This window comes from Rhinoraja longicauda, chromosome 26 (assembly GCF_053455715.1).
Source record: "Rhinoraja longicauda isolate Sanriku21f chromosome 26, sRhiLon1.1, whole genome shotgun sequence".
NCBI classification, from domain to species: Eukaryota; Metazoa; Chordata; class Chondrichthyes; order Rajiformes; family Arhynchobatidae; genus Rhinoraja; species Rhinoraja longicauda.
The window spans coordinates 17,637,925-17,664,817 of NC_135978.1; the positions used below are offsets into that span (position 1 = coordinate 17,637,925).

At 43.6% G+C, this 26,893-nt stretch overlaps 1 protein-coding gene across 2 annotated transcripts in view; it reads left to right on the plus strand.

Moving 5' to 3' along the window:
* Positions 1 to 663: 663 nt before the first annotated feature.
* LOC144606468 (14-3-3 protein gamma-B) overlaps positions 664 to 26,893 on the plus strand; it is a 43,133-nt gene continuing 16,903 nt past the window's right edge. Inside the window, exon 1 of one of the 2 annotated variants that reach the window (XM_078422605.1) lies at positions 664 to 961. In XM_078422605.1, the coding sequence (XP_078278731.1) occupies positions 875 to 961 (87 nt within the window). In that variant the 5' untranslated portion in view covers positions 664 to 874. Of the gene's footprint in view, positions 962 to 2,401; positions 2,535 to 26,893 lie in introns of those variants that run through there. The other variant, XM_078422606.1, reaches the window with a different exon arrangement.

A 26,893-nucleotide genomic window follows, 5' to 3' on the forward strand; every position in this document is an offset into this window, starting at 1 on the left:
TGGCCTTGGCCAGGCAGCCACTCTATCTCCAGGTACCTCAGGTCGGCCGACTTGGGGCTACTCACTATCCCGCGGTCTAGGCTTAAGCTCAGGGGTGATCGCGCTTTTGCGGATGCAGCTCCGAGACTGTGGAACAGCATCCCTCTCCCCATCAGAACGGCCCCCCTCCATCGACTCCTTTAAGTCCAGGCTCAAAACCTATTTCTACTCCCTAGCGTTTGAGGCCCTCTGAGGGGGGCACTGTGAACTGTTTATGTATGTGCTGTTATGTTTGTGTGCCATTGTATGTTCGTTTCTTAGTAGCTGAACTGATGTACAGCACTTTGGTCAACGTGGGTAGTTTTTAAATGTGCTATGCAAATAAAATTGACTTGACTTGACACATAGTCTGAAGTCTGCACTGGGCGTCCCTGGGAAATGTAGTTCCCCTCTTTTTGCGGGCTGATGAAAGCCACTGCAGTGGAGTGGAGCGGTGGGCGGGGCCGGCGGAGGGGGCGGGGCTGGCGGGCGGGGGGAGGGCACGCGGCATTCCATTCGCTACTTTGTTTCCAAAAGAGGAAATCCGGGGCGGTCCCCCCCTAATAAGGGCAGTGACGTCAGCGGGCGATGCCTATATATGGGCAGTGACGTCGGCGCGGAATGCTGGGGGTGTTCTGTCGGCGTGAGACTGGGAGGCACCGGCAGCGGTGTGAGCGACGGACAGCCGAACCCAGCCCAGCCTAGCCCAGCCCAGCCCAGCCTAGCCCAGCCCAGCCCAGCCTCGCCTCGCCTGCTGCAGGAATAAAGCAACGCCGCTCCCCGCTTATTCCCCCCACACAAACAAAAACCCCATCTCTCTCTATACGTCTTTATTGCAAACCCATTCGCTGCAACAATGGTAGACCGCGAGCAGCTAGTGCAGAAAGCCAGGCTGGCTGAGCAAGCCGAGCGGTACGATGATATGGCAGCAGCAATGAAGTCGGTATGTCTTTGTGGCTTTTTATTTTTTTTTAACCTCCCCGCCTCAATTTATTTATTTTCTCCCCTCACCACTTCCCAATCGCGTTTTTTTATTTTTCTGATCACTCTCCTACCCCATTCCTTTCCTTTCCCAGCCTCCTTTGCTTGTAGTCAGTACATAACTGGGCGATGCCGCAACGCGATAACCCGTTTGCAATGAATGAAGCTTAGTACAGCTCATTTGACATTTCATTTTTGGGCCCACGATGGGAGGGGACTAACCTATATATATATATGTATATATGTGTGTGTGTATATATATATATATATATATATGGGTTGTCCTATAATATAATATACATGTTATATTAATATCGTGGGGACGAATGAAATAATCAATAATTCCGGTATATCTAGATTTGCGACTGTATTCTTAACCTGGCAAGTCTGACATTAGTCCGCAGGTAATGGTGTTTAATTGTACAGCGGATTGTCTGGCCGCGACCACATTGTGTTTGTGAATATATACATACAGGCGAGATCTTGGGCAAGAAAACAACAGAATGCGGATAACTCTGGCTGGGCGGTGCCTTACCAGAAATGTCTCTCCCAACTCGGCGCTTTCTCGGATTGAGCATCATTGATCGGGTTTCCTACCCGCGGCGTCAACTAAAATGTATATTTAAAACCTCGAATGGCGTGGCTTGCCTTTACTAACTGGCCTCCCGGTGGAAAAGCATCTCTCTGGCTGCCCCCTTTTTGTTAATTCGTGTCCCTCTCCCCTGCCTGCGTTTGGGGATCTCGAAATAGACACGCAGTCTGAGTGCAGCTTACAAAAAAAAGGCGCGTTCGTCTCCGAGTGTCCTGGGCTCGCCCGCCCGGGTGTTGTAGCTGCCAGCGGCGGTAAGGGACCCAGTCCCAGAGCGGTGGTGTGGGGCTGGATGTTGGTACCATTGTCCCGGACTCTGCCCTCTCCCCTACCCTCCCCTCTGCAGTGCCATGTTGCCGGTTCCCGGGGGTCGATCTACTCCTGACAGCGAACAAAGCACACACACACACACACACACAAACTGGGAGGGAACAATTCTGGAACATTCTGCCGGTGTGACACTGCAGGTATCCTCATTTCCCAAGGAAAACTGCCCCAGGGTGACAGTCCACTCGGGGGGTGGTGGGGTTTGTATTAGCGGCCGGTTGCTGGTGGGTGGGCGGGCCCCGGTCCCTTGCGAATAACAGGAGGAGACGCGTGTGGGGTTGTGTGGAGCTGGGAGTGGCGCAGTCTTTGCTCCGCATGCCCGTGCCTTTATTGCACCATTTGTTTCTTTGCTGTGTTAGTTAGGTACGCCCATCAGAGAGCCCTCTCAGCCGCATTCTGTCTCTGCAATTTGTTTTTTTTGTAAAGTCACGTTTCCTTTTCGTCTTTCAATTCAGAAATGACAAGCCATCGAATGTATCCCAATTTAACAGTATTCTGGCAAAACGAGTTGTCTTTATTGCCACGGGACGCATTTATTCCGAAAGAGGATGTCTTGTAAAAATCGACTTGAACCGTGGCATGGTCGGATTGACTATTTTATATACTGAAATTTTGAATGGTCAGTTATTACCCACGCCCTTTTTTTGCTGCGATATTGGTGGGGTTGGTAGATTTAACCGACCTGTTCTTGTAATTTCCTCTGAATCTCATGTCATTACACTGGGATCAGATTGTGCGGTGCAGCCCGCAGAAGGTTTGTGGAACCATGTTTTAACTTTATCGCTACCAGACAGACACCTCGTGGCAGACTGACGTTTAACGAGAGTGTGTCTCTGCTCGTTCGGTGATTTGGGGGGGGGGGGGGGGGGGGGGAAGAGGAGGAGGAGAGAAATGTTGTCCAGACACACCACGACAGCAGATTCTTGCATTTAATGCTAAACCATAATGAACCTGTGTGTGCACGTTTTCTGTTACAGCCTCTGAATAGTTGTCAATTTTTAGACCCATCCTTGCGTATCATTAACTGGTCTGGTCATGGAGAATTTGCCACACTACCGCAACTTAATTCATTCTCCAAAATGTTATTGCCTACTAAAATTGAGGTTTCCTGCGACGATATCCGATTTCTCTCAGCATCTCCCAAAAATGATGCAGTTTGAATGGTGAAAAGTTGGCATCCTGAAGAAACGGGAGTAATATACAAGATGCATCTTGTACTATTCAAATTGAAATCTCTGTGTAATTTGAACATTAATAAGAACATGATAACATTATCAGAACTCCTATTGTATAAATGCACATCTGAGATAATCGTGTGCTATACATTCGAGGATTGGGTATTGGACATTTAAACAAGGTTCCTTGATGGCCATCACTGCCCAGTCATGGGTGTGGCAGTGGTGACATTGAGTAATGAAAAACAGATTGCACAATGCACACATGATAACATTTATTATCCAGTGAAATCAAACAGCAATCTTTAAAAAAAGGTTCCCACTTTGCACCTTTGGCAAAATGGAAAGCTGGAGAGCACAGGCACACTTGAGTGTTAAGCGAGTGTTAAGATCACCCGGTCAATGATGGGGACTTGCTCTTTTACGCAAATCAAAAAATCATTAGTCGGAACAATTAGCTGCTAGTGACAAACGCTGGACACGATATTGTCAAGATATTGTGTCTTGTCAATACTAAAGTTGTTTTTTTGAGTTCAGCAAACGAGTGATAAAGTCATAAGGCAAAGTGTAGCCAAGCCCAGTGATCATTTGGATGAATCAGTGACAGCCCACCCTGATATGAATCATTTTGGAAGTGGGAGGGAAATGAATTACGTTTGAAAATTGTGCCTACACATCTGGGATTGTACAATGCAGCCATTTCTCAAAAGCAAAAGACATTCCACTTTACAGTAAAAGTTGAAAGATCTTCAAGCTCAAACAAATGCAAAAAAATTGCAGAAGTCTAAAATATAACAAAATGTTGGAAATGCTTAGGTTTGTGGGTGGGGAGAGGGAACCTGTTTCAAACTGTGTGTGGGAAGAAACTGCAGATGCTGGTTTAAACCGAAGGTAGACAGAAAAAGCTGACACGAAACATCAGAGATATTATGAAATGTTTCAGAGATATTATGAAAATGAATTAGTTTGAAACAGAAGGAAGACAGAAAAAGCTGGAGTAACTCAGATTCTGTTTCAAACAAATTCATTTTCATAATATCTAAAAGATATAAACCATTTCTCATTACGCGTAGCAGTATTAAGTAGAGACAGGAAAGGCGAGGAGGTATGGTCTGGGAAAACATGAATTTGAGGATAGATAACAGGAGAGATTAAATGATGAGGGAGCCTGTGGAAGTCAAAAGGGGACAAATAAAGAATAGGCATGGATTAAAATAGAGGAGTGAGTGTGAATGGTTGCATTGGAATAATGGAGAAGGAAGTAAATAAGATTTTGCAAGACTGCAAGGGCCCAGGAGTGCACAAAATGGTGGAGAATAAAGTCTGAGCCCATTCCTGCTATTACAAATGCTTGTCCAGGTATTATCTAGCTTGATGGATTACCATGAAGTATAAACAGATAACTCTCCATGGAGGGAAGCCGCTGCTGGAATTGTAATAGTACTATAAATGTTCATAATTATGCAAATGCTAAATGAAATAGATGGGATGGGGTGACAGTGTTTATCATTTGATTTTAATATTCGTTTGTACAGTATGCGTGTGCACTTTAAACTTTGTTCTCCAGCTTGCCATTGCTGCATCTGGGAATGAAGTGATTTTTTTCCTGCTAGGCGTTAGGTGAAGGCTCCAATGCCCTCCAGACTGACGGCAACTCCCTACTCGCTGGCCATGGTGGGACTTGATTAGGTTGAGACATTCGCAATGAGACCAAGAGCGGAGACTTGTGTAGCCTGTAGAAGCAAGGAACTGCAGATGCTGGTTTACCAAAGGAAGGCACAAAATGCTGGAGTAACTCAGCGGGTCAGGCAGCATCCCAGGAGAAACCTCGGCACGGTGGCGCAGCGGTAGAGTTGCTGCCTTACAGCGAATGCAGCGCCAGAGACTCGGGTTCGATCCTGACTACGGGCGCCGTCTGTACGGAGTTTGTACGTTCTCCCCGTGACCTGCGTGGGTTTTCTCCGAGATCTTCGGTTTCCTCCCACACTCCAAAGACGTACAGGTATGTAAGTTAATTGGCTGGGCAAATGTAAAAATTGTCCCGAGTGGGTGTAGGATAGTGTTAGTGTGCGGGGATCACTGGGCGGCGCGGACCCGGTGGGCCGAAGGGCCTGTTTCTGCGCTGTATCTCTAAAATCTAAAAAATCTAAAAAACATGGTTAGGTGGGGTTTTGGGTTGGGACCTTGCAGGTAACAACCAACCCAAGAAACATGATGGAAGAAAATGTATGGTCAGAAAGGATTCTACTCTTTGTAGAACTGATTGCTTGACAGGGAGATGAGAAATGGCAGGAGTACGTTATCGTGTCATCTCGTCTTGCTGCACCACTGGTGGCAGATCTGATCTTGGCCCTAACTCAATTTTTCTTGTCTGACGCCCACAACCTTGGAATATCTGATCCAGAAATCAGTCCGATACTGCAGAGGGATTTTCTGGTGATCATCCAGCTTTTTTTCCACATGTATTACACATGTGTAATTTGCCGTGCAAATGTACATAATTGGTCCCATTCAGTGGAGCGAAATAAATGATTGGACTTCATTTTAATTGTAGTGACAGGTGGCTTGCTTGCGGGGAATCTGAGTCATGGTGCTTCAGCTGGTTTGAATATTTCTCATAGCTACCCAGGTTGTTTCCATACTTCTCTTTATTAGAGTGATACAGCGTGGAAACAGGCCCTTCGGCCTAACTTGCCCACATCGGCCAACATGTCCCAGCTACACTAGTCCCACCTGCCTGCGATTGGTCCATATCCCTCCAAACATGTCCTATCCATGTACCTGTCAAACTGTTTCTAAAATGTTGGGATAGTCCCAGCCTCAACTACCTCATCTGGCAGCTTGTTCCATACACCCACCATCCTTTGTGTGAAAAAGTTACCCCTCAGATTCCTATTAAATCTTTTTCCCCTTCACCTTGAACCTATGTCCTCTGGTCCTCAATTCCCCTACTCTGGGCAAGAGACTGTGCATGTAACCAATCTATTCCTCTCATGATTTTGTAAATCGGGCGGCACGGTAGCGCAGCGGTAGAGTTGCTGCTTTACAGTGAATGCAGCGCCGGAGACTCAGGTTCGATCCTGACTACGGGTGCTGCACTGTAAGGAGTTTGTACGTTCTCCCCGTGACCTGCGTGGGTTTTCTCTTAGATCTTCGGTTTCCTCCCACACTCCAAAGACGTACAGGTATGTAGGTTAATTGGCTGGGTAAATGTAAAAATTGTCCCTAGTGGGTGTAGGATAGTGTTAATGTACGGGGATCGCTGGGCGGCACGGACTTGGAGGGCCGAAAAGGCCTGTTTCCGGCTGTATATATATGATATGATAAAAATCTTGATTCTTTCCTAAAAATGCGTTTAATTGATCAAATATGCAATTTGCTATCTAAAGTAAGGTGTAAGCGATGGCCGATAAATTGTATGGTACCTGTCTAACTTTGAATGGCTGGGGAATGTATTGGGATAAAAAAATGATATTTATCATATATCATATCATATACATACAGCCGGAAACAGGCCTTTTCGGCCCTCCAAGTCCGTGCCGCCCAGTGATCCCCGTACATTAACACTATCCTAGTTGTGGAGAGGGGGCTGCCAAGAGCCACAACTGGTTTTACTTATTTAATGGTATAATGGGACCATGGAGTAGTGCTTCTCATCAAAACTCAATGGGATCAAATTGTTCATAAAGCTATGTTGACATTCCAGTGCAGTTACTCGGAGGCCCTTTGTTGGAATGCTTTACCTTGTATATGGACCATCGGAGGCCGAGGTACTATTTCACTTCCAGCTAGTTCTCAGGGATCCATTGCCAGAATGGAATGATGATGTGGTGGTGATGGTAGTCATCTGATTCCTGCTAATCTTCATCAAAAAAATCCTCTATTTTTAGCTTTAATTCATATGCTGAATTGTGAGAGTATGTAACCACTGATTATGGCAGTAAAGTATCATTGTAGATATTTGGAATTGGTTTCAGGATTTGATAATTGTATGGATTGGGAATAATATTAATTAATTGCATCAGGCAACTGTACGATTGCTTGGGTCTACCCAGGTAATACACACATGGTAGGGCTCAGTGATCTTCCTTAGATCTTGTAAATTGTAAGTTTTATTAAATGAATATCAGAATTGTATTTTGTCCACGTTGTGAAGGCTATTTGTAAGTGTTAAAAAGAAGAGACTAATTACATTTTGAATGTCACAGGAAGTCATGGCACTAATTTTTAAAGTAATGCTGACATTTTGGTTTCATTCGCCATGCCATGGTACATTCACAAGCTTGACCTTTTGGTCTTAAGTGTCAGTTTCCCAGTAACCCAGAAAAATATAATTGAATGAATATAATTGCATGATTTTCTGGATGAGGAACAAGTATAATATTGCAGATTGAGAAACAATTGGCTGACCTGGTCGCGAAGGGAGGTTTAGGGAAGAGTTATCACACAATAGAATTTTTAGCCTCGGGTCTAAACAAAATAAACAGCGACATACAAGATGAGTGTTAGTTATGGTAGATTGGAAAACAATCACAAGGTAGCGAGGAATTACTAAAATTCAAAAATATGTGGGTTGCAACAGATCCATGATCTGTTTTAAGGGACACAACCGAACATATTAGGAATTCAGCAAAGAAAGACCCAAACCTTCATAACGAAAGAGAAAAATGGAATACAACTATAATCTGGCAATAAAACAGATCTCGGGGGACTGGTGCACGACTAGGAAAGGTTTAGAGATATGGGACTGGTGTAAATGGGCATCTTGTGTGGCATGGATGAGTTAGGCTTCCATGCTCTATGACCACGTTATGGGGAGAAGTTGGCCAGGCTAGCACTATTTCTTGAAGTATACGAGATTGAGGGGTGATCTTGTGGAGCTTTATAAAAGCACAGGGGGCAAAGGTAGGGTGAACACACGTAGTTGTTTTTTCAAAGAGACCAAGATTGTTGTTTTGGCACCATTCAATCAGATTATCAACCCCCCTGACTCATCATTGCCCATTATTCGTTTGACAATGGTGGTATTGTCTGCGAATTTAAAGATTTTGTTGGGACCCTGTCTGGTTATGTGATTGTGGACATGAGTTCATGAGTCATAGCAGCAGAATTAGGCCATTCTACCCATCGAGTTCACTCTGCCATTCAATCATGGCTGATCTATCTTTCCCTCTCAACACCATTCTCCTGCCTTCTCTTTGTAACCTTTGACATCCTAACTCAGGGGTGCAGTGCTACTGGAGCACTGGTATAAAAAAAAAGCCAAAATAACCAGCAGGGAATTTAACGGCGGCCGCTCCAGCACTAGTGACAGCTACGGCACCTAAAAAATTAGCACTGCAACACTGCCCTTACTAATCAAGAAACTGCCAATCTCTACCTTAAATCTGCCCAATGACTTATCCTTCATTATCGTCTATGGCAATGGATACCACAGATTCCCAACTGAGAATAGAGCAGGGGATGATGGAGCACACATCCATGGGTGCCCCTGTGCTGATGGTCATCGAGGAGAAAGGGCTGTTTAGTTTAGAGATACAGTGCTGAAACAGGCCCTAGGGCCCACCGGTCCACACCGACCAGCGGGTCCCTGCACATTAACACAGGGTCAGTCTGAAGAAGGGTCTTGACCCGAAACGTCACCCATTGCTTCTCTCCAGAGATGCTGCCTGACCTGCTGAGTTACTCCAGCATTTTGTGAATAAATACCGTTGATTTGTACCAGCATCTGCAGTTATTTTCTTATATTAACACTACCCTACACGCACTGGGGATAATTTTCCATTTATACCAAGCCATTTAACCTACAAATCTGTACGCCTTTGAAATGTGGAAGGAAACCGAAGATGTCGGAGAAAACCCACGTAGGACACGGGGAGAACGTACAAACTCCATACAGACAAGCAACCGTGGTCAGGATCGAACCCGGCTTTCTGGTGCTGTAAGGCAGTAGCTCTACCGCTAGGCCTCCATGCCTTTGCTGTTGTCAATTTGTACTGATTGAAGTCTGCTGATGAGGACGTTGAGGATCCATTTTGATCCAGTCGATTATCAACAACTGGGTGTGCGTTTTGTTATTGTCGAAGTGACTTTATAAAAGTCAAATCAAAGTTGACAAAACTCATTTTTGAGGATGTAATTAGCAGAATAGACAAGGGGAAGCTAAAGGGGAAGCTAGTGGAAGTTTTATTTTTTGGTTTTCAGGAATCCAATAAAGTGTCACAAGAGGTTTCGTTTAGCGAGACAGCATGGAAACAGGCCTTCGGGCCAACTGAGTCCGCGCTGCCCCGCGATCCCAGTCGCTAACACTATCCTGCACACACGAGGGACAATTTACAGTTTTGCCAAGCCAATTAGTCTACAAACTAGTACGTCTTTGCAGTGTGGGAGGAAACCGGAGCTCCTGGAGAAAACCCTTCGCAGGTCACGGGGAGAACGTACAAATTCCGTACAGACAGCAACCGTAGTCAGGATCGAACCCGGGTCTCTGGCGCAGTAAGGCATCAACTCTACTGCTGCGCCACTGTTATTAAACAAAATGAAAGGATGTGGGATTGATACATTTGTGCCGATTGAGTGGTTGGAGGATAGAACAATAGGAATAAACTGGTTATTTTCAATTGGGAAACTGTGACCTTGGGGAACCTGGAGGGATACTGTTGAAGCCCAGCATTGTTTACAGTCTCTAAAGATTTGAATGGAGAGAAGTGATATTCATCTCTCTTTGCCTATGATACAAAACTGGATGCCAGTGCCTTTTGGGGTGATGAGATTGGAAAGTATTGATATGCGGAGATACATGTGTGTCCTTCACAAATCGCAGACTTGCTGATAGCAGAAATTGTAAGGCAGAGGTGTGTTGCTTTTATTGCAAGAAGATTCAAGTGCAAGAGAACAGAGGTTTCGGGTCATTATAAGAATTGCAGGACTTTGAGATTACATCTGAAACACTGAGTACCAATCTGGTGTACAAACTATATTTGAGACCCAATACAATACAATACAATACAATATATCTTTATTGTCATTGTACCCAGGGGTACAACGAGATTGGGAATGCGCCTCCCATACGATGCAATAATTTAAGTAATTAACAGCAACCCAACGAAACGAAACAATTGTAACAGTTTTTTAGACAGGGTAAAGTGCAAGTTGATCTATGCGTTGTGGCCATCCGGCTCAGCAGGACCGGTTCATAGCAGCTATGGCCCTGGGGATGAAGCTGTTCCTGAGTCTGGAGGTGCGGGCGTAGAAGGCCTTGTATCGTCTGCCCAGGAGCTGTAGTGAGGATCCACCAGACTAATTCCTGCATTGGCACGTATATTGTCACGTACCACATACAGTGAAAAATGTTGTTTGCATGCTATCCTGTCAAATATACTAACACGAGTACAGTGAAGCCACACACAAGTACAACGGATAGTGCAAGGAGGAAAATACCAGAGTGGGGAATATGTTCCTTTCATTTGTGAAGAATGAGAAACACAAGTTTTCTCATTCAAAATCTAAATTCTAATGGATGTTCTCAGCTAATGCAGTGATGTTTTTTTTGTGAATACAACCACTGCCAGCCATTAAGGACTGATGAGAAGAAATGCTTCCATCTACAGTACAGTGAATCATTGGAATTCTCTAACCGGTAGAGCCGTGGAAGCCCAGTTGCGAGTGTATTCAAGATAAGATAGATTCATTTTTAGATGTAGAGGAAATGAGAGGTGGGGTTAGTACAGGAAAGTGATCATGACCTTGTGGAACTATGGTGCAGTCAAGAGGCAAAATGGCCTACTGGCTTTTATGATCTAAAGGCAAGAGATTATTTCAGTTTATTCAACGCTTGGTGTGTCATTGGAGTACATGCCAATTTGAATTTGAGTACATCTTCGGTGAACTCTGAGACATCAAGCATTTTACCATCGCTTTACATATAGCAAACTAATCTGTCTAGACATCTGCCCGTTCTATTGAGAAATACTGAACATTAACTGTTACTAAAAATAACAAAGCGTGTAATAAATCCTCTCCAATTTTATAACTATTAAGGGCTCTGCCAGGACAAAATGTGGAACCCTTTGCACTGGCAGGTGCATTAGTAACCGTGAAAGGCAAATTAAACATGACTGGCAAAAGGATTGGAGAACGGAGGAGATACTTTTCTTTCACAAACTTGTTGTGCAACTTCACTGCAGGAAGCAATTCAATAATGTCAAAATTAAATTGAATAAAGGCCAGACAGGGTTTTCAGGGTGGGGGCGGGCTATGGAGGATGGTGGCACAGTTTAGTTTAGAGATGCAGCGTGGAAACAGGCCCTTGGGGGGGGGGGCACTGAGTCCGTGCTGACCAGCGAACCCCGCACACTAACTCTGTCCGACACACACTAGGAACAACTTACAATTTTACCAAAGTCAATTAGCCTCCGAACCTGTACGTCTTTGGAGTGTGGGAGGTAACCGGAGCTGCCGGGGAACATCCATGCTGGTCATGGGGAGAATGTACAAACTCCATATAAACAGCACCCATAGTCTGGATTGAACCTGGGTCTCTGGCGCTGTAAGCCAGTAACTTTCCGACTGCACCCTCTGAAAAAGGATAGAGTTAATGCAGTGTAGCATTAATTGGATTACGTCAAAGAGCTCTCAATAGCTATGGTTACTTTCATGTTCAAAGGTTATACAAATGTAATCAGTCCGATTGCCTCCAACAGCCATCCCATTTCTTTTCATACAGCTAGTTTAAGATTATAAATGACGGGTTTCGTTTCAACGTTTAAATGAACCCATAAGTGTTTCGCCACTCGATTTCCCCCCTGTCCTGCTCACTAAAGTTCAGATGAAGTTGTGGGAAGGAGTCATATGACATAAATGAGTTGTTTCAGATTTTTAATATGAGGGTTACAGCAATATAGTAAACACCCAAAGGTGTAAATCCAGTGGAACAACTGAAAGAACGGATCTGGTCGGCTTCCAAAGGTGTTCGGGCACAGGGACAATTTCACAGGACTATAAATCAAGAGATACAATTATACAAAGTGGGTCACTTGATCTAAAGTGGAACACTTCCCATGAGATACTGCAGATGTTCTAATCCACTTTTCAGGATAAGAATCAGCCTGTGTCAAAAAAAAAATTTTGCAGCTGAAGAAAACCATTCTTTAATTTCTTCCTCGTGTCATTTCTCAAAGACCGTCTTAATGCAGGCATGAATTTGTGGGGGAAAGTACCACTGACCTGTTTGTTCCATGTAGACACCAGGTGTAACTTGAGCATGCACCAGCCAATACAGCAATTCAATTTATGGCTTGAATGTGTTGTGCTGACCGTATAATAGCAGAAGCCTTACACCTGGATATTAATCCAAAGACTTTATTAACTACATAGCAAGCACGACCTCACGCCTGCACGTTCCACTTAGTCATCAAATGCCACTCGATGAGTAGGGAGGCGGGGCTTCCTCTATAATCTCTGAGGTACATGAGGCTACAGGATGGCCAGCTGCTTTATTCCATTAAGTTTTTTTGTTAAATACCTAAATCCAGTCTCTCTCTCTCATGATCAACAACCTGACAGTGAGTTCTCTTTCTGGGGATGTAACTACTTTATACTGGTCGAGTGTGAAAAGATTTGCGTAACAGAGTTTGTTGTAGCCCCATATTGAGAAGAAGGGCATGTGTAAGGGAGCAAGCACTGTTCTCTTTGCAAAACTGTTCAACTGTGTTTTTACCTATGTCCTCTTTTCCCCAACTTCTTTCCAAACTTCATCTCGTATCGACAATTTCAAAAAGTTTCCATAATTGTTTTTAAATATATCTGATTGAAGCTTGTGACTATCTGTCTTGCTCTGAATATTGTTTGGTATCCTCGTGGTGCTCCATGTGATAGTGAGGGGAATGTTGGATTTGGGCTATTTATCCCCAGGCACTTGTATAAATCAAGACTTGGCAACCGTGTATCCTGTGTACTCCAATGGGATGAGTAAATTAATCTGTTCGTCCACAAGATATTCATCATGTCCCTTGAATATTTCACACCAGGAAATTTTGATTAAACAACTATAAAATAATCCTGACAGTTAGAAATGTATCCTGTTGGCCAATACATTTGAGCAGAAATAATTTAGAGATTCCTATGAACAAATGAAATAGCAAAGAACCAAATAATATAAGCATTAATTTACTGTCTATTTTGCCTTGCTCCTAATCCAGATTGATACCAAATTCTTTCAGTTTCTCTCTGTATAACTGATTCTCTGTGGATGGTTTTCACTGTTGCAATGTAAAAAACTACCAACTAGGTTTCTACATCCTTGTCACCTTTCTCTTGAAATAGAGGGGGAGATCATCTGGTAGAGCAGGAAATTTGTCAGATTTCAGCTCTCCCTCAAAGGAAATGCAAATATTTCCTGATTGCCCTGAATTCCAAATAAAACATGCCCAAGATAAATTGACATAATTCAAAGTAGTCACATTGAAAAGATGCTTTGCTAAAAGTTTACTGCAAATAGCTTGGGTGACTAAGTATTCTATCTATCTATCAGTTTTTCAAACTTCCCAGCTTCTCAAAAAAAATGGCACTATAATTTATATAAATATATTAGTGATGGGCAATGTTATCTCCGTCCATCAGTCGCACAGTGAGGCGTGTTGCTGGCTCACACCTCTAGTGACCCGGGTTTGATCTTGACCTTGGGTACAGTTTGTGTGGAGTCTGCACATCCTCTATTACCTGGTGTGACTTTTTGTGTCCTGAAGATGTGCAGGTCAATAGACAATAGGTGCAGGAGTAGGCCATTCGGCCCTTCAAGCCAGCACCACCATTCAATTCTCAATCAGTACCCCGTTCCTGCCTTCTCCCCATACCCCCTGACTCCGCTATCCTTAAGAGCTCTATCTAGCTCCCTCTTGAATGCATTCAGAGAATTGGCCTCCACTGCTTTCTGAGGCAGTGAATTCCACAGATTTACAACTCTCTGAAAAAGTTTTTCCTCATCTCCGTTCTAAATGGCCTACCCCTTATTCTTAGGTAGGTTAATTGGCTAATGTAAATTATTACTGGTGTAGGTCGGTGGTACCCCATCAGTGTAGCTCTTGATGAGTGAATAAATACAGGAATAGGATTAATAGAGGTGCTCTGAGAACTAGCATCGACTTGAGGGACCACCTGTCCACCTTCAATATCATATTTGAATGAGAAATCAGCAGTATTTTATGCTAATGTGTGGCTGAGATCGGATGTTCCCAATTTCCTAGTTTAAGATAAAAGCAAGTTGGGATTGCAAGTAGGAAGGAGGATGTAAACGGGTTTCAAGAAGGTGCAGACTAACTAGTGGTAATAACATGGAAGATGTAATGTAGTATGGGGAAAATGTGAACCTATCCACAGGAAGAAAACTATAAAGCAGAGTATATTTTTTATAAAAATGGAGGTGGATTGACTAATGTTCACAGGAACCCAGTGTACCCTATTTGCTCAAAGCCAAAGTACAAGCCAGGTGATGAGGAAGGCAAACAGTGCATTGGCCTTTATTAAGACATGATTTAAGATATGAGTGAAGATGCCTCACTAAAACTACATAGGACCTTGGTAGGACTATGCCTGGAATACTGGCCTCCCTACATAAAATGATATACTTGCTATTAAGCGAATGTCTTATTGGCATTTATAAAAGGTTTTATAAATGTTTGCTTCTACTGGTGTTTAAAACCAGGGATCACAGTCTCATAATATGGGCAGACCATTTAAGGACTTGAATGGGGAAATAAATTATTTACTGTGGGGTGTGAATCTTGGGGAATTTTGTATTTCCAGGCTATGGGGGTCATTCAAAATGGATCACAAGAATTCTGGATTTTAAAGACATCTGGGGATTTTGGGACAGAGCAGGAAAGTGGCCCAAACATAGAGGATTGGCCACAGTTTGTTGTGTACAATGGAGTAGACTTGAAGGGGCAAATGGCGTGGTGTTACACCTATTTCTTGTTCTCACATAAAATGCTTAGCTTCCACTTTAGTTTAAGCCCTTTTATCATTTAAGGTGAAATTGTTTAGGAAGTACACATTGGTTTAAATTGAAGCCCTTGGCTTGGGACAGTGAAATGATATTCTCCTGAGTTAACATTGAAAGAGTGTGTGAGTGTGAGATGCACAATGATCCTTGATACTAGAGCCTGGAGCTAGTTGGGTTGATTTTGTAGAACCCTCTTTTTTTTTTGGATTGAACAAGGCAATCTGCTGCCATCTCTGAAAATCTACTTGGGTAGATGGAGACCATGTTTTAAAAGGAAGGTGCATGGATGAGCCATGGGCCCTCATATTTTCCTTCATGATGTTGCTATTTCTGCCTCATTAGTTACCTGTTCATTCAAAGTTGGGAAGGAGGTTAATATAGTATAGGTAACTGAGCTTCATATTTTCTGCAGTATTTCAACTGTGCTCTGTGTGGTCTCTCATGGAGTTTTCTTCCGGTGTTTAGCCCAACGGTTACTATTTTCTATGCAAACTTGCATCACTTGCAGTTATAGTACTACGTAAAATATTATCACAGCCACAGATTTGTTTTATTCGTTACATGGCAAATACTGGTTTGAATCATTGTTGGAGGCCTTATGATTATTGTACAGCCAAAATAATAATTGTTGTGAGGACTTGCTGGACACAGTTTTAAATGAGAATAATTTTAACTTCAGTGCACCGCAAAAGCTCTTGCCCTGATTTAATTGCATCAGCACGGTGCATACAGTGGTTATATAAGAGTTCAATAAAAAAAATACTGCAAATCACGCATACAACTAATGCTTATGTTTTGTTCCGGCTGGGGGATGGGTTAGGTTTAACACCACCTAACCTACGAGCCCAAAAGACTGTGGGTTTGTGTTTCTGCAGAGATGTTTCAGACAGGCACTTGTGTAACATGAGAGTGCTGCATGTTTAAAGTGCTTTCTTTCTGATGAATGGTAAACCGAGGCCCTGTCTCCTTTCAAGTGCCAATAAGATTCCATTGCTGTATTTTGAAGAGAAGCAAAAGAAGTGGATGTTCAGGGAAATATAATCCCACAACTAGCAACACTAAAACAAATCATTTAGTCATTGCATTGTTTGTTGAAGCTTGCTCTACATATTAGCGGCTGCACTTTCTTCGGTGACAGCAGTTTAGCAGTATTTGTTGGCAGTCAAGCACTTTGGGGCTTTCCAAGTTTGTGAGGAGCTTAATTTATGCAAGTCTCTTCATTTATTGAAGTATTTTATGCATTTCCATACTGACATACTTTGTTTTTTTTGGTCAGAATTCTTCTCGGCGTCAAGTCCAGTTGCACAGGTAGTTGGGCATCTGTCTCACAGTTCGAGTGGCACAGGTTCATTCCTGACCTGGTGCTGTCCGTGAAGTTTGCATATTCCCCCTGAGACTGCGTGAGTTTCATCTAAGAGCTCCGGTTTCATCCCACGCCCAAAGAAGGGCAGGTTGGTAGGTTCATTTTAGGTGAGTGGTGGAATGTAGGTGGATTAGAATATTTAGACGCATGATCAGGCAGGAAATGGATGGATGCAGACCATGTGCATGCAGATGGGATTAGTTAGATTGTCATGATCAGTGCAGACAATGTGGAGCAAAGGGCCTGTTCTTGCGCTATATCCCTCTGAGACTCTGATTTTATTGCCAATGTTCATATCGTATGCAAACTACTTCATCATGCCTCCATAATTCGTCTGGATTAATTTATATGACAAAAAGTAAAAGTCTGAGCACTGAATCTTGTGGAACCCCTCTGAGAACAGCTGTAGTCATAAAAACAACCATCAATCCTTTTGTTAGATAGACACAAAAAAACTGGAGTAACTCAGCGGGACAGGCAGCATCTCTGGAGAGAAGGAATGGCTTCCTGTTACTGAACCAGTTTTGGATTGAATTTTCCCACTCCCTTGGATCCCATGGGTTTTTACTTTTTTTTTAAAACCAGCCTATCATTTGCCAGGTCAAGCCTTACTCAAATCCACATAAATAACATATATAACATATAACAACTACAGCATGGAAACAGGTCTGTCCGGCCCTACCAGTCCACGCCGACCATTCTCCCTGACCTAGTCTCATCTACCTGCACTCAGACCATAACCCTCTAATCCCCTCCTATCCATATACCTATCCAATTTACTCTTAAATAATAAAATCGAGCCAGCCTCCACCACTTCCACCGGAAGCCCATTCCATACAGCCACCACCCTCTGAGTAAAGAAGTTCCCCCTCATGTTACCCCTAAACATTTGTCCCTCAATTCTGAAGCTATGTCCCCTTGTTGGAATCTTCCCCACTCAAAGGGAAAAGCCTACCCACGTCAACTCTGTCCGTAACGTAAAACATATTTAATGATCCCTGTCTTCTGCAAAGAATTTAATGTTTTGAGGAAGTAACATAAGCTTACCTCAATCCATGCTGTGGTTCTGATTAATCCATGCGTTTCCAAATGAAAATTTATAATATATCTCAGAATTGATTTCCGACATGTGCCCATCATTTAAAGTTGTTACTCAATTTATTTTTGTTTTTAAGCAATGATGATGTTACAGTGGTCCATTCCCCAGGCACCGTCCCTGGAGCCATGGAGGATTCAACATTGTGGTCAAAGCTTCTGTAGTTTCCTCCGTTTGCTTGTGATATATTCTATCTGAAGTTGGTGATTTATCTGCTTTCAAAGATGCTGAACTCCTTCACACTTCCTGTTCTGGCACTTTATCTCTTTTGACATTGCGCTCTTGTCCCCTGCTACACTGCCAATACTCCCTCTTATGAATGCAGCTGCAAAGTAATCATTATGAACCTTTCCCCACCCTCCACACACTGAGTCTCCAAGAGGTCTTTTTCTTTACTTGATTATTCAGTTGATCATTTTGCTCTCGTATATCATTGCATTTAAAAAAAAATTATTATAGACCCCCTCTGCTTTCCTAATTTTCCGTCGATTTTACTTTTGGAGTTGCAGGCTTTCCTGCCGTATTGGTTTCTCTCAAACTTTTCTTTCTTGCTTTATCGTGCCTCCTGTGTTCCTTTGATCCAAAGAGTTCTGGATTGGCAGACCCTGAGAGCATGCACCCCAAGTGCCTTCCTTTCCTTCTTAAACATTTCTCATTGTGCTATGATTTAGTTACCATCAAGTAGCTGTTTTCAGCCCACTTTAGCTAAATCACTTTCCCATCTTGTACATTACCCCATTTTAGGACCACGCTTCTATTTTTCTCTGAAGTTATCTTTCCTATCTCAAAAAACACTTGCGGGACCTTGTTCCGTTTTCTACCCATTTCACTGGATTGTGGGCAAAGCCCTCTGGGTTGTCTTCCTGCCACTGCTCAGTGATATCCTTGATCTTGGAACGATGGAGGCAACATACCATACTGGAATCCCCTATGACTGCAGAAGCAGCTGCCTGCTCCTCTAATAATAGAACCCCCTGTAACTGATGAACTCAAACTCCCTGCCTCCCTCCATGGCTGAGTCACCCATGGTGTTGTGGATGTAACTGCATTCCTAGGGGAACTTGCTTCCCTCACGTATTTGAAACTGAATACTGGTTGAACAGCAAAATGCTGTCAAGTGTCTCCTGATGTGCCTGCCTTCTCGTAAAAGCCTCCCGCTGTCCCACTAGCCATGCTCGCTTGAGACACTTAATGGTTTTCCTCTTTGCAATCGCCTAAAGTCAAATACAATTACTCTTCACTTGGCCAATATTGCAGACATTGCAACTTGGGTTTGTGTATGAGGTGAGCAGTGGGACGAGAGCAGTCCTCTGCAAGCTGATAATGTATTTGCGAAACTGTGTGCAGTACAAGATATTGGAGATGGAGAAAAGATGCCACACATAGCTGGATCTTGGGCATGAGGATGAACATGATGAGCAGGAATGACCATTTACCCCATCATTTAATAAGCTCAAGCTGGTAATGCATCAGGTCAGGCTGTTTCCGTGGAAAGCGAAACACTTAATATTTAAATTCTGGGACCATTTGTCATGACTAGGAAAGAGATGAGCTAGTTTGGTTTCAGTAAGAGAAGGTGAGGAATGGGTAGAACAAAGGGAATATATCTGATAGGGTGAGAGAAAATGATAATGAGCCTATTACAGGCATTGCGCTTTGTCTTAATGTGATGTTAATAATGAGGCTATTGGGACAAATTCAAGTCTGGAAAATGGCATAATTGAATTTGCCACCATTTGGTAAATTGCTTTCTTTTTATCTGTATAAGATATGGTCATTTTTGCCTGTCAGTTCGGGCTTAGTTTTTTCCCATTCGTGTAATCTTGCCTTCTGGGCATTGTTTATAATGCATTGTACAACCAAGAAGGATAATGTACATAAAACTGCTCTAACCATCCCTATAAACCCTTCTGGGTTTGCCTAGTAGAGAGAGGCATTGACCTATGTTCCCCTCCCACATTTTCTTTGCAAAGACTAATTAGTTTCTCTCCCGGTTCTATTGAAGGGACCCCAACATGAAACATGGACTTTGTTTCCCTTTCTACGATGGTGCCTGCCCAGCAGTGTTTCTAGACTATACTGTTTTTATTTCATATTTCCAGAATCTGCATTTTTTTAAATTTCCAATTACATCATGGCTGATCTGTTCTGTCTGTGCCATTTTCTGGCACTCATTCCCAGACCCTTTGATTCCTTTAATATCTTGTAAAACTAATCTCTTGTGAATATGCTTGATGATTGTATTGAGCCTCCGCAGCTGTCTTGCACTGAATTCCAGAGATGGACTATGGTCTAGATGAAGAAAAATTCCCCCCCTCATACTAAGCTATCAACCCTGAAATTGTTACCACTAATTCCATGCAGCCTCAAGAGAAATATTATCTCTGTTACCCCCAACAAACCTCGTATGTAGGTTTCAATGAGATCACTTCCCAAACTCTCGAATATGCCCAATTTAGTGGATCATGCCTCATAGGGCACACCTCCAGTCCAAGAACCAATCCAGTAAATCTTTGCAATCTGGAGGAAGTATATCCTTCCTTGAATAAGGAGACCACATCTGTACACGGTATGCAAGGTAGCCTCACTCATACCCCACTCAGTCTGAAGAAGGGCCTCGACCCGAAACATCACCCATTCCTTCTCTCCTGAGATGCTGCCTGACCTGCTGAGTTACTCCAGCATTTTGTGAAATAAATACCTTCGATTTGTACAAGCATCTGCAGTTATTTTCTTACACTTCACTCATACCCCATATCTCTTCAGAAATATTTTTACTTATTCACATCATTTGGACTAAAGCCCAATGTGCAATCTTAAAACTTAATTGCTGGCTGAACCTCCATGTTAACTTTGTGTTTGTGGACAAGGTCTCCCAGGTCCCTCCAATGCTAACTTTTAATCTTGTACCGATAACAACATTCTCTGCCTTTCTATTTTTTTAAAATAAAGTTGATGTATGTTTCTACATTATATTCTATCTGTCATATTCATGCACAATTTCATAACCTGGCAGTTTTCCATTCAAGTTCCTCTGCATCCTTGTCAAAATTTACACTGCGTAGTGCTCTGCCTTAAGCAAGGTTGAATATGTTAGACTTGGTCCTTTTATATAAATTATTAACACCGATGGTGAATAACTAAGGATCCTGCATAATTACTGTGGTAATCCACTGGTTGCAGTTTTACAATTAATGGAGGAATTATTTTTTCCTATTGTTTTCTTCCCATTAACCAGTCCTAAATCCATTCCAATATAATACCCCTACCCTAGTTCTATAAGTTTGTTATCTTGAAAGCCTTCAAAAAGTCCTAATGCATTATATCAATTGCTTTTAGATGGGTTGGTTAGTATGTTTACAGACAACACCAAAAGTGCTCGAGATGTGGACAGCAAGGAAAGTTGTCAAAGGATATAGTGAGACTTGGATCAGTTAGAGATATGGGTGGAAAAATGGCAGATGGAATTTAATCTGAGCCAGGGGAATTTATAGTTAACTAGACAAAGTGGGCCCGTTCGGGCCCATTCCTCGTAGAGGGGGGGGCAGGGAAGGGGAGAGGGTGTGACTGAGGAGCCCACTCTCTCCTCCCCCACCGCCACTCTCACTCCCCACCACCCCCCCTTTCCCCACCACCCGCCTTTTCCCCACTCTCTCCTCCTCCAACCCCCATTCTCTCCACCCCCAGCCCCACTCTTACTCTCCCCCACCCCCCCTTTCCCCAGCATCCCCTTTCCCCACTTTCTTCCCCCCACCACCAATCCAGCTGTCCCCCTCCCCAGTCCCACTCTCCCCCCCACTCTCTCCCCTTCCCCCCACTCTCTCCCCTTCCCCCCACTCTCTCCCCTTCCCCCCACTCTTACTCTCCCCCCCACTCTTACTCTCCCCCCCACTCTTACTCTCCCCCACACTCTTACTCTCCCCCACTCCCTTTCCCCACCAGCCCCCCTCTCTCCTCCCCCACCCCCCTGCCTCCCCCACTCTTTCCTATCCCCACCCTCACCCCCTCCTACCCCCATCCTCCCCTCCGTGGAGCCGTTGGCGGCGAAAGCCACTTACCGAGCGTGCAGGGAGGAGGAGGGAGCGGCGGACTACTGGAGACAGGCAGCGCGGCTGTGGCCTAGCCGAGCTGGGATTACTCGCGGCGGTTGTGGGGGAGAGAAGCGGCATCCATCTTGTTTGTGCGAGTGAAGAGAGAGGCCGTGCATGCCCTATGGTGACGTCAGACGCACAGCACTTTGAAAAAATGTGTTTAGAAATGAGAGTTTTAAACTTTCAAATGTCTGTAACTTAAAACATATACGGCCAATTTAAATGAAACTTGGTATAAACAGTGGCCGCGAGAGCGGTGATTAAGGTGGCGCAAAAAATGTGGCGCTATGGTTTACCGTTTTGGCAAAATCACAGAAAAACATATATTTACATACGGATATATATATATATATATATATATATATATATATATACAAGATCAGAGTTTTAATAGTATAAAAAAATGATAATATATACAGATGACAAAACTCTCAAAAGCATTGATGTCCAGAGGGATCTTGGGGTCTAGGTCTATAGCTCCCTGATAGGGGCAGCACAAGTAGATATTTATAAAGATTGCCCTTGTTGTGCTTGGCTTCATTGGCCAAAGCGTTGAGGATAAGAGCCATGAAGTCGTGTTGCAGCTTTATAGAAATTTTGGTTAGGCCATATTTGGAATGCTGTGTGCAGTTCTGGTCGTCCCATAGCAGGAAGGATGTGGATGCTTCGGAGAGAATGAAGAAGAGGGCGGTCACGGTGGCGCAGCGGTAGAGTTGCTGCCTTACAGCGAATGCAGCGCCAGAGACCCGTGTTCGATCCCGACTACGGTTGCTGTCTGTACGGAGTTTGTATGTTCTCCCCGTGACCTGCGTGGGTTTTCTCCGAGAACTTCGGTTTCCTCCCACACTCCAAAGACGTGCAGGTTTGTAGGTTAATTGGCTTTAAATGTAGAAATTGTCCCCAGTGGGTGTAGGAGAGTGTTAGTGTGTGGGGATCACTGGTCGGCGCGGACCCGGTGGGCCGAATGGCCTGTTTCCACGCTGTATCTCTAAAAAAAAAAGAGGTTTACCAGAATGCTGCCTGGTTTAGAGGTTATTAGTTATGAGGAAAGGTTAAATGAAAACTGATTGTTTTCTCTGGGATATCGGAGGCTGAGGGTAGACAGTTGGAACCTTTTTCGGGGTGGTAATTTCAAGACTACAGGGCATTGCCTTAAGGTGAGAGGGGCAAAGTTTAAAGAAGATGTGGTGTAGAGCAAATGTGAGTGCTGAGTGTCTGAAAAGTGCTGCCAGACGTGGTGGAAGTGGATCCAAAAGTGGTGTTTAAGGGGCTTTTAGATGGGCACATAGATAATACGTAGGGAATGGAGATATGAATCACGTGCAGGCAGAGGCGATTAACTTGGTATCATATGTGGTACAAACATTGTGGGCTGAAGGGCCTGTTCCTGTGCTGTTCTGTTCTTGAACTTTTAAAGTCTTTGGTTTAATGTGCTGTTTGTCCTCTTTGCCACAGTTGGTGGACTTAAAGTGATATAAATTTGTTGTAAATTACAAATCAATTTCTTAGCCAATCTATGCCTTATACTCATGCCTTCTTGGTTGGTTTCTTTAAAATTTAGACCCTAATTTCAGATTGAATGAAATGGCGACAATATATATCATATCATCATCATATCATATATATACAGCCGGAAACAGGCCTTTTCGGCCCTCCAAGTCCGGGCCGCCCAGCGATCCCCGCACATTAACACTATACAAACGCATTCTGTCTATTGTGATCACTCAATCCCAAAGCACCTTTCACCTTAACTTCATTAATTAACATTCTTTTAAATTACTCGGTGCCAGATCAAAAGTGGCCTATTCCTAATTGGCTAAGAAACCATCTTATTTACACTGAATAGGTCTACCACATTTCTAATGCTAATTTGTAATGTCCAATTTATATTCACGCCACTGTTACACGCATCCCTAATTTCCTGTTTATCATTATCCATTTCACTATCCTGTTTGGTGCCTTCAGCTGGGAAGTTGGTGTTGATGGATACAAAATGCTGGAGTAACTCAGCGGGTCTTCAAACTGGGTCTGAAGAAGTGTCTTGACCCGAAATGCCACCTATTCCTTTTCTCCAGAGATGCTGCCTGACCCGCTGAGTTACTCCAGCATTTTGTGTCTATCTTCAGAGTAAACCAGCATCTGCAGTTCCGTCCTACACAAGTTGGTGTGGATGTTGGTTAAGGAAAATGTTAGTTACTTTTGTTGTTTACCCATTGCCCATCTGGTTTCATAGTCGTGATTAAAGCAACTGAGGGCACCAGGTGCTCATTAAGATCGCTTCATTAATGTGTCACTTCTCAATGAAGAGATGAAGTTGGATGGCCGAAACTTGTTTGGGTAGTATTAAATTTAGCATGAGCAAGTATTGTTCATCAGTCAGTTATATGCCCATAACTATGGACTGATCAACTGATAAGGTGAATATAAAAAGCACATACAAGAAATGTGGGGGATACTCAACATTATTTGTGGGAAGAAACAGTTAACATTTCAGATGAGTAAGAAGGAACTGAAGATGCTGGTTTAAACCGAAGATAGACACAAAAAGCTGGAGTAACTCAGCAGGACAGGCAGCATCTCTGGAGAGAAGGAATGGGTGACGTTTCGGGTCGAGACTCTTCTTCAGACTGGTTAGGGATAAGGGAAACGAGAGATATAGACTCTGATGTGGAGAGATAAAGAACAATGAATTAAAGATATGTAAAAATAGTAACGATGATAAAGGAAACAGGCCATTGTTAGCTGTTTCTAGGGTGAAAATGAGAAGCTGGTGCGACTTGGGTGGGGGAGGGATAGAGAGAGAGGGAATGCTGGGGCTATCTGAAGTGAGAGAAATCAATATTCATACTACTGCCCAAGCGAAATGAGATGCTGTTACTCCAATTTGAGATTAGCCTCACTGACAATGGAGAAGACCTCGGACAGAAAAGTCTGTGTGGGAATGGGAAGGAGAATTAAAGTGTCCATCGACCGGGAGATCATGTAGTATAAGAAAATAACTGCAGATGCTGGTACAAATCAAAGGTATTTATTCACAAAATGCTGGAGTAACTCAGCAGGTCAGGCAGCATCTCAGGAGAGAAGGAATGGGTGACGTTTCGGGTCGAGACCCTTCTTCAGACTGATGTCAGGGGGCGGGACAAAGGAAGGATATAGGTGAAGACAGGAAGATAGAGGGAGATCTGGGAAGGAGGAGGGGAAGAGAGGGACAGAGGAACTATCTAAAGCTGGAGAAGTCGATGTTCATACCACTGGGCTGCAAGTTGCCCAGGCGAAATATGAGGTGCTGTTCCTCCAATTTCCGGTGGGCCTCACTATGGCACTGGAGGACGAGATCAGGTAGGTTCAGGCGGACTGAGAAGGTGTTCCGCGAAACAATCGCCCAGTCTGCGTTTAGTCTCGCCGATGTACGAGTCCACATCTTGAACAACGGATACAATAGATGAGGTTGGAGGAGGTGCAGGTGAACCACTGCCCGACCTGAAAGGACTGTATGGGTCGCACCTTGTTGCATCTTCTGCGGTTGCAGGGGAAGGTACTTGGGTAGGGAGTAGTTTGGGTGGGAAGGGATGAGTTAACCAGGGAGTTGCAGAGGGAATAGTGTCTGCGGAAGGCGGAAGCGGAAAGGGGTGGAGATGGAAAATGTGGGACATGGTGGGATCCTGTTGGAAGTGGCGGAAATTTTGGAGGAATATGTGTTGTATGTGACGGTTGATGGGGTGGAAGGTGACTAGGGGGAGTAAGAGCGGAGCTGCGGGGTATCGAGGAGATATGAGTGGGGGTCTCGTCTATGATGGGAGAGGGGAACCCCCGTTCCCTAAAGAATGAGGGCATCTCGGATATCCTGGTATGGAAGGATCAGATAATCTTTAATCCAAATTCAGCGCCGTTTGACTGATAAGTAACCTGTTTGCATACTGCAGTGAACCAATTCAAATGCCATGTTACCTGATTACGCAGAAGTGGTGGTGTTTTATAATGCATTGTTCACATCCAGTTCCTTACGAGTGATGGAGACTTCAGAAAAGAAAACAGGACTCGGCCAAAGAGTTAATAATGTCCACTTTGTGCTCGTTGTACATGTGGTTGAGGTGTTTAATTAGGGGAAGAGTGGGGTGGCAGGAGGGACTTCAAATTGGCTATCATATGGAATAACATAATTGGGGTAAACAGGAATTACATGTCATATCATATCATATCATATATATACAGCCGGAAACAGGCCTTTTCGGCCCACCAAGTCCGTGCCGCCCAGCGATCCCCGTACATTAACACTATCCTACACCCACTAGGGACAATTTTTACATTTACCCATGTCCATAGAATTTGCTCAGTAATTCAGTCAAAACTCAGTGCAAAATTATGGAATTTCAACTGTGAGGTGTAATTGATGCAAATTAAGGTGCTGAAATAATTTCTACTAATTTTAATGAGGTCAGAGTTGGCTCCATGCAAAACTTGTGTGTTTTCTAACATTCAATGAGGATATTTCCAAGGCCTCTGAGGCAGCTAAGAAATGAATACATTTAACATTTACTAGGAAGGTAACACCGAATGGTGCTGCCTATCCCAGTTGCTTAAAACTGGACTACTCTTGGAGCAAGATACACATCAACAGTACTTATTGTTTAGTGAAAATCCCATTTTCATCTGATATTAAAACTGCAGCTGGTTGCCACTGTTAAAAAAATATATATATTCCTCTTGAGATATTCCCATATGTTGTGCAAGGAGAGTAGATAATTGTATTCTCAGATGTTGGACGATATACTGGTTCTTGGAATGTTAAAGCTTGCAATTATGCAGATTTGTTTAACTGGAAGCTTGTGCTGTGACTTCACTGGGAGAACTAGGGCAATTCAGGCTCTCACTCAGTGCTGCACTTGAGAGTCGGCCTAGTTTTAGGCTCCAGTCTCTAAAGTAGATATTGAACCCATAATCTTCTGACTTAAAAGCCAGAATGCTACAACTGAGCCCAAGCTGCTATTTTGTTTACCACACTCTTCTAAACATAGGAGCCAGTGTCATCTGCTCGGCTCTGAGGTTTTATGGGAATTACAGAATGGTAAAAGCATGAAAGGAAGCCATTTAGCCTTTTGAATCTGCAAAAGTGGCATGCAAGAGCAATCCAACTTGTCCTGCTCTCTCCCCGTAAATTCAAGTCTACGTCAAATTCCCTTTGAACATAATTGAGTGCCTCCAAAATTACCCCTATCTGTGCATTCCAGGTCTGTGTGTGGTTGGGAGAGAGG